This window comes from Aptenodytes forsteri, unplaced genomic scaffold, assembly GCF_000699145.1.
Source record: "Aptenodytes forsteri isolate BGI_AS27 unplaced genomic scaffold, ASM69914v1 Scaffold282, whole genome shotgun sequence".
Taxonomy (NCBI): Eukaryota; Metazoa; Chordata; class Aves; order Sphenisciformes; family Spheniscidae; genus Aptenodytes; species Aptenodytes forsteri.
The window spans coordinates 1,128,541-1,138,771 of record NW_008794089.1 but is presented as its reverse complement, the minus strand read 5'-3'; the positions used below and the strand labels follow the sequence as shown (position 1 = coordinate 1,138,771).

At 43.5% G+C, this 10,231-nt stretch overlaps 1 protein-coding gene across 3 annotated transcripts in view; it reads left to right on the top strand.

Moving 5' to 3' along the window:
* Positions 1–10,231, top strand: part of GLI3 (GLI family zinc finger 3) — a 195,946-nt gene that overhangs the window by 45,082 nt on the left and 140,633 nt on the right. For all 3 annotated transcript variants that reach the window (XM_009274817.1, XM_009274832.2, XM_009274825.2), the window contains exon 2: positions 8,561–8,803. In XM_009274817.1, the coding sequence (XP_009273092.1) occupies positions 8,561–8,803 (243 nt within the window). The remainder of the gene's footprint in view (positions 1–8,560; positions 8,804–10,231) is intronic.

The following is a 10,231-nucleotide window of genomic DNA, read 5'->3' as shown; positions in this document are numbered from 1 at the left end:
CCCCCCCGCCCCTCCCCCCCCGGCCTCTCCTGGGAATTTATTGTAGTGCCTTTGATGTAACAAATTAGCCTGCTCAAAGTAAGCAGTGACTAACAGTCTAATAACTGGCTAATGGAAGGAACTTCATAATGTTTTCAAATCAGGATCCTTTTGAGTGTCTTGGAGGAGGCTGAGAAGCTTTTCCCTTCTGAGAAATGATTGCCAATAGTCAGATCCTGATGTCCGTAGTCATCTTTCTCCAAGTTATATTTGAGACTCCTGGCTCTTTGAAGAGGCTAGATGTTGGAGAGGAGCAATAATCCTGGAGCCAATCTGAAAGTGCAAAGCTTGAGTTTTAGCCCTGATCAGCAGACTTGGAGCAAGTATTTTAGTTTGCTGGGGCTGTCGCACAGTAACTTGCAGTCTTTGCTGAATTTTGTAAGGTGGAACACTTTTTAAAAGGGGAAATGAAAAAGTAAGATTGTTTTTGCAAGAGATTTTTTTCTCGTGTGAGTTTCCCAATCCTTAAGTAGCAAAATCAAAACATAAAATTTACTGTACCAAGAAAGGGAGATGTTTTTGCCTGCCTTCTAGTTCTGCGAATTTAAAAGGAGAAATCACATATTATGTGTTAATTTTGCCAATTAATTCTACCTTCAAATGTCGTCATCTTCTGCATTAAGGCTTTCTTTTTTTCTTGTCCAGTGGAACTACAAAGCACTTTCACTACTAAGAGTCCCTTTCTCATCAAGCTAATGATACAGCATTTCCACGTGCTAACAAATATCTCCAATACATTTTCCAGGCACAGACCATTCGCGCCCAATGGCCAGACCATTTCTGATGCTGGACATGAATCCCTCTTGCTCTACTTGCACGAGTAGTTTCACTGAATCCCTGGGATTATGGTGCGAGTAAAGCAAGCAGGATTTGGGCCTTGTAGGCCCCATGAAGGTAAACTTAAAAGCTCACCACCTGCTCAGTACCTGGGTGCAGGGTTTAGTGTTTCTCCCGCAGCAGCCGATGTCGTCACTAACACCTAAACCAGAGTGCTGGGGGCTGCGCTCACGAGCGGTGTTAAGTATCACTGCAATAATCCACTGTCTGCCATGGGAGAAACACATAGCCCTGAACTTGGGAAGGGAGAAAATGGTTTTCAGCTGTTTTGATTTAAATTGTTTGTTTTTGTTATTTTAAAGCCTGTGTGGAAATGGGCTGGGAGAGGGCTTGTTCAGAAGTAAGGCTCCCACTTTGGAGTCTGACCCTGCGAGTTGCTGAGAATTAGTGCCTCTGTTAGCTTCCCTGAGACTCGCAGCCCCGCGGGCTGGGGCTGGGCATTGCAGGGGCTCAGGCTCCACGTATCGGCTGGTTGGCCGTTCAGCTGGGCAGCTCTAGGCAAACTTGACCAACAGGATACCGTGGGAATCTGGTTTGCAGCAAGCAACTTCTGCGGCTTGATCCAAAGTCATTGAAGTCAGTGGGATGGCTCAAGTGTCAGGTCAGTAACTTCAGGCATATACCCAAATGTTACTCCTTTTTTCCCCCATGTCCCGCATGATCAGCGAGATGCAGGATCAGGTGCAAGGCAGCCCAGCCCTGCCCTGCCTCCCGCCCTCCTTGTCTGCCTTCTGAGGGTGAGAGTCCTGGGACTGACAAGGAGGTTTCCACAGCACCGTGTGCCTTTGTGTAGGTAGCTGTGTCTGCAGCTACCTCTTGTGTTCCCTAAGTAGGATTTTTTTTTTTTTTTTTTAGCTTAAATGAGATTTTTAGCATCTCCCTATAGGTCTGATGCTGGGGTTTGTAGATGCAGACTCCCAGTTAAATCTGGTAGGCGTTTACTTGTATGAAACTTTAAAGGTGGTTTTATTTTACATAATTTCATGTATGTCTGTTTGACTTCAGCCACATGGTTTTAGTTGGGAGCAGTTGGGGAGGCACCAAGCAGTGTAAATTCATCTGGATAATCAAGAAATTGAGGTAAAGACATCACTATTAACAAGGCGCTCTCTGATCTAGATGTCTGAAAAAGTTTACTTGAATTTAAGCTGCTTTGTACCATTAGCAGGTTCCCCAGCAGTCCTGGGGAAGAGTTACATGCATAGCTGGAAAAGGTTGCGAGCCATGTTCTGCTGATAGCAATGCATGGCTGACTTAGCGTTGGAGCAATGTGAGCTCTGTACAGGCCCAGTCTCGTCTCCTCCAGGTTGGTGGGAGCTCTGCCATTGACCCAGAGGAGCGCAGGGTCAGGCTCTGTTTTGAAAGTTGTAGAAACTGTATTGATGCACTGTGTTCTGGCTTCCTCTGTACTTTCAAAAAAAAAAAAAAAGGACTGAATTGAGTTGTGCTGTAGGTGCAGCAAAAATGAACGTACGTATCATTTGTGGAAAATAATGGCGGGGTGGAGTATTATGTAGGTATTGTCTCGACTGGGTCCGCTTTCTGCCTTGTTGTTAAATCCTTTTTCTTCCATTGAAAGTTAAAGATGACAAATGAAAGAATATAACAGGTTTTTCAAAACAAACAAAAAAAACGGAGAAAAGAGCTGTGTATTCGTATTCCAAAGGTCACAAATCAGTTCCTGGAAAATACTATACGTATGGTAATGGGGAAATAACTAAGCTGAAAATCCATTACAAATGGGAATACAAATCTATACATTTTCAGTGGTGAGCTCAGATAATGTATGCTATTTATAAGCACAAAAGTCTTGTATAAGGTATGCTTAAGCATTGCAAATAAAGTGAGTACCATACTTGTTATCTAACAGATTTTGTAGCCGCTCGTATGGTTGGAGTCTATTTTTAAAACCAATTATGAGCATTGTGCTACATATCTGTGTTAGTATTTCCAGAGCGCGTACTTCATGTGCAGTTGCTCCAAATGCAGGAAAATAACAAACTTGGGACCAAGAGTGCCCAATTTAAACTACTGTCCCCACCCAAAACAAAACTTTGGTTACAACACGCACTGTTTTTAAAGGCAGGCACAATCCTACAGATGTATTTCCTCCTGCTTTGCTCTTAAGGTGGCCAGAGAGTAGTGATCAGTGTGTGTATGCAAGAAGGAGCAGATACACATGTCCTAATGTGCCTGGCAATTGCTCTATTGCATCATTTCAAGGAAGAAAAAATCAAGTCTCAAAAACTTAGACCTTCTTAAACGTGAGGGAAATTGCTTTCTTACTTAGGTATCTATTCTATTAAGAATCTTAAGTAGTCAATCTTTTTTTTTTATCTCCCTCCCCCCCCCCCCCCCCCCGACCGGCTCACAGCAACCTAAAATGCTACTTTTCTGGGAAAGACTGATATTCTGACTTCAGTTTTGTAATTTAATGATGGAGAGTTTCCTTAGTAAACCAAATTTAGAGTACTAGAATGCTTATCTTATATCCAGACCTTGAACATAAAAGGCATTTTATACCAGCAATTGTTCATTTAATGAGCAATTGCAGAGTGCAGGACGGTTAAGGGATTGAGCTATATGCACCATTATTGCAAGAAGTATTCCGAAATACCAGAAATAGGACGTAAGCTCTGATCAGGGGGACTGTGAGCACAATTACCTTCTTTTCAAATCCTTCTGTGACACTGTGGGAGGAAAAAGGACTTTGAAACTTGAAAGGAAAGAGCTTGCTTTCAACCTCAAAAGCTAGGAGGAAAGGGCTCTGAAATTTGCTCAGTATTCCCAATTCACCATTAGCCTGTTTCTTCCTTTAGCCTCAAGGCATTCTCCGCTTTTTGAAAAGATGTTAAGAAATTCAGTCACAATAGAGAGCCTAGTTTTGAACATGTTTCACTCGGTCCATTGAGGTCTGGTCTTCAGCCTTTGTGTGGGGTGAATTGAGCTGAGCAGCAAGCTGGTTGGGGAGAGGTGAATGAGCAGTCTCTGTGCAGTCACAAATTCTGGCAAAGAAAAGATTACCCTTTCCTTTATTTTACAATATGCATTCCTGTACAATCCTGCTAGTGGCAATATGTGGAGCCGAGCTTGTGCTTAGGTCAATATGGAGCACTTGGTTTATAGCAACTCTTGTTAAGTTTGTCTTGTAATTGAAGCTGCTGTTGACCTTGCTTGGAGACCATTTGTAAAACCGTTTATTTAGCATAAACTGAAATAATAAACCCTCCTTCTCTTAGGCCGATTGTGATAGGGTGACATTAGTTTGATTTAATGATTAGCCGCCTGACCCCTCAGCTAGAGAGAGCCGCTTGAATAGGGAGAGTTCACTAGGAAGCACACAGGAAGAATACTAATGAGCTTGTTAAATTTAGCATGGCACCAACCACTTTTAATTCCTCTAATGGGAGAAGCACTGCCTCTGAGAGAGAGGGAGGGAGACTGGGAGAGAGAGGAAAAGAGAGGGAGGAATGCCCATGTCCTGGTAGCCAGAGAATTTTGGTCAAGAGAAGAGCTTGGAGGGAGCATCAGCCAGGGTCTCTTGGACTGAGTTGTAAGTACCTTGTCTCTTCTCTTACCCAGCCGAAGTGCGTCGGCAGATCGCTCATGAGACAGTAATGCTCTCCGCAAGTTGCATGCAGAAATGTGGTGATGAAACTTAATACATAAACAGATTTAATTGGGCTGGTGTTGTCTTGTTTATGCGGGGGTCTCTCTGAAGTGTGTTGAGACTGATTTTTAGCATGGTGTATCAACAGATTTCAACTTCTTTTAGTTGCTGACTTGAAGAGGTTTGAAGTAAAAAAGCTTCTACTTTGTCTTGGTCTACAATAAAAAAAAAGAGCAAAAAAAGTTCAATAGGGAAAGAAAGTTTAATGGATTTTTGCATTGGGTTTTGGTTTGTCATGATTTTTAATTTTCTGGGTAAATTAGTTGAGCAATTAAAAGTGCGTTTATTAAGGCATGCTGTCCAGTGTGAGTTTTTTTGAAAAAGCTTGTTGATTAAATGAGGTGCCCCTTGGTGCTCAGCACTTCTAATAAAAACTGCTTCTGATCAGAATAGCAGGACTAAATCGGGTGTTTCTCAGCGGATGGGAGAACCTTGGATTAATGTGATCGTTCCAGGCTGGGCACTTGTAACACGTGTCTCTGGCTACTGGCTTGTTAAGACAGAGTAGGGTGTACATGAGGAAAGAGAAGCTTATGCAGATTGCTCTTGAGGCCTGATTTTTTTTTTCCTTTTTTCTTTTCTTATTTAACCCCTCTCTCTTATACCCGCAAAAGGTGGAATGAACTATGCTGGAGTCAGTGGGGTCCCACCAGCGGGAAGCAGGTGGAGATGACGGAGGATCAGTCCCTTTAACTTTGGCATTCGTCTCTCTTCAAGATTTTAGTAAATCAGATGTTTCTTTTGACCCTAAAGCTGGCCACTTCTAAAACGTGAGCAGAGCAGTAACAGTTGTTGCGTATTTGGCTGTAAACCCCTTTGGCAGATGCTGCCGGAGAAGTGGGCTGTTTGCTTACATTTTTGCTATAGCGTCCCACTTGTTGCCATGGTGGACCGTAAGTTTCTGTCAATAATTTGGCCTGGTGCAGCTTGCCTGCACTTACTCTTAAAACTTTATTGAACGATTCAGCTGAAACACAACAAGATTAGACAGCTTTTGCTGTTTGGCGCGCTGGAGTGGCTCGCCTGCCGTTGTGAGAGTCAGCAGCATTACTGCAAGAGGAGTTTCCCGCTCGGCGCCCGGGGAGCTCCTGCAAACCGCTCGCCTGTTCGTGTCCTGGAGCGCGGGTGCTGTCAAGTGTCTCATCTGCCCCCTATCAAAAGCAGCTTAGTGGTGCGGAGCGTGAAGTAAACGCTTAGCAAGATGTTTGGCTGTTGAATACGCCTTATTATTGCAAAAATGCCGTCATGTTTACTTTTTAAAAAAATACTTTTGGGGAAATTTTTACATGGCAGACAGAGTACAGAAATGTTTGACTTTCTAACAACATGCGGCAGTAATTTCATAATGGGGAGAGAGATGGTTTCATGCAGAAGGAAAAATACTGCTTTTTTGTTTTCTTTCCTTTTTTCCTTGAGGAACCCAAAAAAAGGAAAGCTTTTTAAAACAAAACACATTTTTGCTGTCGTTTCAAAGTTACTGAAAGTAGGTTTTGAATTTCGTTCAGCAATTTGGAAAATCAGCTTGTTCCATAGCAGTCACTAGTACCTTGATTCATGACACATGCATGTTTTGAGAAGGAAGGAATAAAAGTGGAGCCTGCAGACAGATGTCAGCTTCTTGTTGTATCCCAGGATGGCAGTTTTAACAAATTATCTTTATATGAAAGAGTAAAAGAACTGAAATCCTATCTGATCCTCGGATTGATTATACAGCCCCACAAATCACTCCAGCTTGCTTCATTCCGTACTGTGGTAGCACAGGTTAGCTTGCTCTGCTTAAGGGTCTGTCAGGATTTCAAATAGAGTGTAATCCCCTATTTTTACAAGAGTTTACATCTCATCAGTGAAAGTTCACTCTAGGTTGAAATTTAACATAAAAGACTCTGGCTAGAGAGAAACATGATGGAAAATATGACTTTGGGGTAACTTATTTTTTATTTTTTTAGTTACATGAGCAGCTTTCTAAAAACCTCATATAAGTAAGTTTTAAAGTTTTAGACTCCCTTCTGCAGTTCTCTAAAACCAGCTTCAGTGTAAAAAGTTGAAACCTTAAACCCTGCTAATCCAGAGCAGGGATGGGTGCCTGTGCATATTAATAAAAAGTATAAAAGGGCAAAGGGTTTAAACTCTTCAGTGTTGTTGTCGGTTTCCATTAACTCTTTCTCCTCAGACCCAATCCTGGAAATGCTCTGTATGGAGAATTACTGCTGGCTGTAAAAAGAATTCAGTCCCTGGAAGATGCTGATAAGTCAGCAGACCCCGGTTGCTGTAATACTTGGAGATAGAAAAATAATTAAGTGCTCAATAGGCTACGCTGCTGGGTTTTCTTGCTGTTGCTACTTGGGAGGAGAGGGGGCAGGGAGAAGCCTAGCAAGCACCACATTCAAAGCAATGGCATAGCTAGTTTATGCATTTATTGGCCAAAATTCAGGTCCAGGTATCTATACGTACAGAGCCTGTTTCTAATCTAATTCATAGGAAGGCAAATAGGTTGGGTTATGCTGGTGTCAGGCTTGGTGAAAGTAGTCTCCTGGTGAATTGCTCAGTGGTGCTTTTGCTGTGTGAACGAGTACACCAGGGCAAGGTACAAGTAAAAATTTAGCCCTGACCTCGAATCTCTGACAACTGAAGTGCAATCTTGGCACTGTTGTCAATGATCCTTCCTTGCATGTGGGTTGTAGAATAAGTGTACCTTAGTTTTTTTTCCTAGGCGTGTTTTAATTTCCTTTCTAGTTACCTTTTTTGTGCCTGGTGTTTAATAATATGAGGCTCCTCATGCACTTACAGAACCACTGAGCAACTTTTGAAGCTAAGCATATTTATCAGTACTACTTCAAGACGTATTGGTGTGTGCCTGTACATGCAGGGTGGTTGATTGAACAAGGCTGTACCTGGAGCAGGGGTATGGGCCAGGATTACAGCCAGCAATTCTGCTTGTTTAGAGAACAGTCTCTGTATTTTACAACAATAAGGCAACTTTAGGAGAGCATTTACAGTAGAGACTTGTGTAGCTAACAAAACCCTGCTGCCACATGGCACATGTGAAATGTACCTGGGAATGTGCATCTGGCTTTTGAAGAACAGAAGCGCTTGGTCTGGTTTTCAAAGGGTGCACGTGGTCCGTGGGGGTTAAAATTCATGTGGGAGCGGAGTGTTGGTTCAACACCCGGTCCTGGGGCTGCCTGCAAGGGAGGCTGCTGGAGCCATCATCAGGAGGCCCTTTTCCCCTCACAAGTGGTACCACAGGCTTAGAGGTTTTCTCCAGACTAGGGCTTGGATTTGATCCTCCTATTTTTTTTTTTTCTTTTTCCCCTTGGTCATTAAGAATCTGTGGGTTTGTGTGTGTGGATATGGGGAAAAAGGAGGGGGGACCACGCTCCACCGCCCTCCACAAGCGTCCTTGTGGTGACACTGTTAGAGCGGGTGGCCTCACTTGCGCCTGCCTGATGCTGCTGGTGCTGTATCTTGAGCAATTTTACCCATTTTATTGTTGCCCACCTTATTTCTGATTGCTAACAACCTTCCTGCAAGGCTCCAGCCTCTCACACAAGCAAACCTCCAGGGACTGGAGCTGGGCTGCGGAGCAGCAGTGGGTGGCTAGGTTTGATTTAGGCCCAGCCAGCGGGGTTCATCATCTCCTCTTTGTGACAAATTGTTTTCTGCCTCCCTGTCAGGCAGCCCAAACTCCCAGTCTCCTTGTCCCAGAGGCAAGAGAACAGCAAGCCTGTGTCTGTTCTCACACGATTGATAGCCCCGCCGGTAGGAGCATCGGCGCATGGGTGACGATGATCTACCGCTCAGCAGCTGCCCGCTCTGAACGGGCGGGCTTCCCTAGACCATCTCTCATAGCCACACATGCACCTACTGTCACAAACTTACACTGTGAGGAGGGGGTAGTGAGGAGGAGGGCGGGGGGGAGAACTTTTCTTTATTGTATTTGCTATAAATGGGCTAAAAGTGTGTCTCTCTCTTTCTCCTTCCCTTCTCTCTTTCTTCTCCCTCATTTTTTTGCAGAGGATGAAAGTCCTGGGCAGACCTATCACAGAGAGAGAAGGAACGCGATCACAATGCAGCCGCAGGGTGGGCAAGGCCTCGGCAAGATCAGTGAAGAGCCTTCCACGTCGAGTGAGGAAAGGGCCTCATTAATCAAGAAGGAGATCCATGGATCTATATCGCACCTTCCCGAACCTTCTGTACCTTACCGCGGGACGCTCTTTACCATGGACCCCCGAAATGGTTACATGGACCCTCATTATCGTGAGTATCAATTGCTGGTTCGTTTGGGGATGCAAAGTTGGAAGGCTGTCAAATTTAATGCAGTTTTATTTGTCGCCTTGCATCGTTCCCAGGGAGAACTGCTTTGTCTTGGGGGTGTGTGTGTGTGTGAGGTAATACAATCTTTTTTCTGAAGTTAAAAACGAGGGGGCAGTTGCATTGCAGCTCGAAATTATCACAGGCCTCTGCAAAGCAACTTCCACAGGACATCTCATCTGTTGCTAATCCTCCTCAGCCATCCAGGGTTGCTCCACCTCCCTTAATACATGAAGAAAAAAAGCCTCATTAAAGAAAGCACAGAAGGAAAATGAAACAGGCCTTAAAATCCCTCTTTTAAAACAATGTTAAAGTACGGTATTAAGAGGAGGAAGGACTGTGCCTTGTACAATGAGAATTTGAAGGGGGGGGGATTGGAAGGTTTATTGCTGTGGTTTTGGGATTTTTGTTTTGTTTTGGAGGTTTTTTAGGGATTCACGTGTCTGTTTGAGTATGTGGGCTGATGGAGTGGTTTTGCAATTTTCTTCCCCAGCTACAGTTCCCTGAAGTTGTAGGGGGGGGGTGAAAAAGGCAAATGGTTTCAACTTCTGAATTCCTGCTCAGGCATTAATAAAAAAATAAGAAATTAACTGACACTTGAACACAGATGTGGAATGGATTTCTCCACAGGCAAAATATGAGGGAGTTAAGCAATTTTTTTCATCTGCTTCTAGTTTACAAAAAAGAAAAAAAAATCATTTAGTTGTGTAGTAATGAAGTACATCTTGAGGTGTCAAGGCTTGTGCCTTTTGATTATAGATTTATCACCCCGTCAGGCTACAGATTTGCCATTTAACCTTCCAGTCTCCAGTTCCAGATGATAGGCTTAGGACCCACAAAGAGGGGCCAGTCTGCGTTGGTTTTTTTTTTTTCCTCACATCATTCAGAAATTTTAGTGTTTTAAGGCAAAAGGTCATTAGCCAGACAACTGATTAGTGAGGACAGCTGATTAGTGCATGTTTTTTTGCTAAAGAAAGTGCCAGGGATAAAAGCTAATTTTATCCCTTCATTAGTTAGGCTAGCAGCAAAGGGGAATGTTCACTCATCAGGGTGCAGATCAAAGTATGTCTCACACAACCTTAAGTCTCACCAATCTCCTTTTTAAAAAAAAAAAAAAAAAAGAGCCTGATTGTTAATAAGGATGGAGGTATTACTAGAAAACGAACACTTGTTGTCTTTATAGTTTAGATCAGTATTTAGGGGAAAAGTTTGCAGTTAAGCATTTGAGCTTTCTTCCAGTGTAGGCAGCCGGTTTCTGTACACCCTCCTCCTCCTCTCTCGCACAGCCCTGCTCAAACCCTCTGGGGGAGTTACTCATCTTTCTGCTGAGGAGGATGAGCTGCAGCACACCAGCAGCAGACTTGTCTGCCAGAG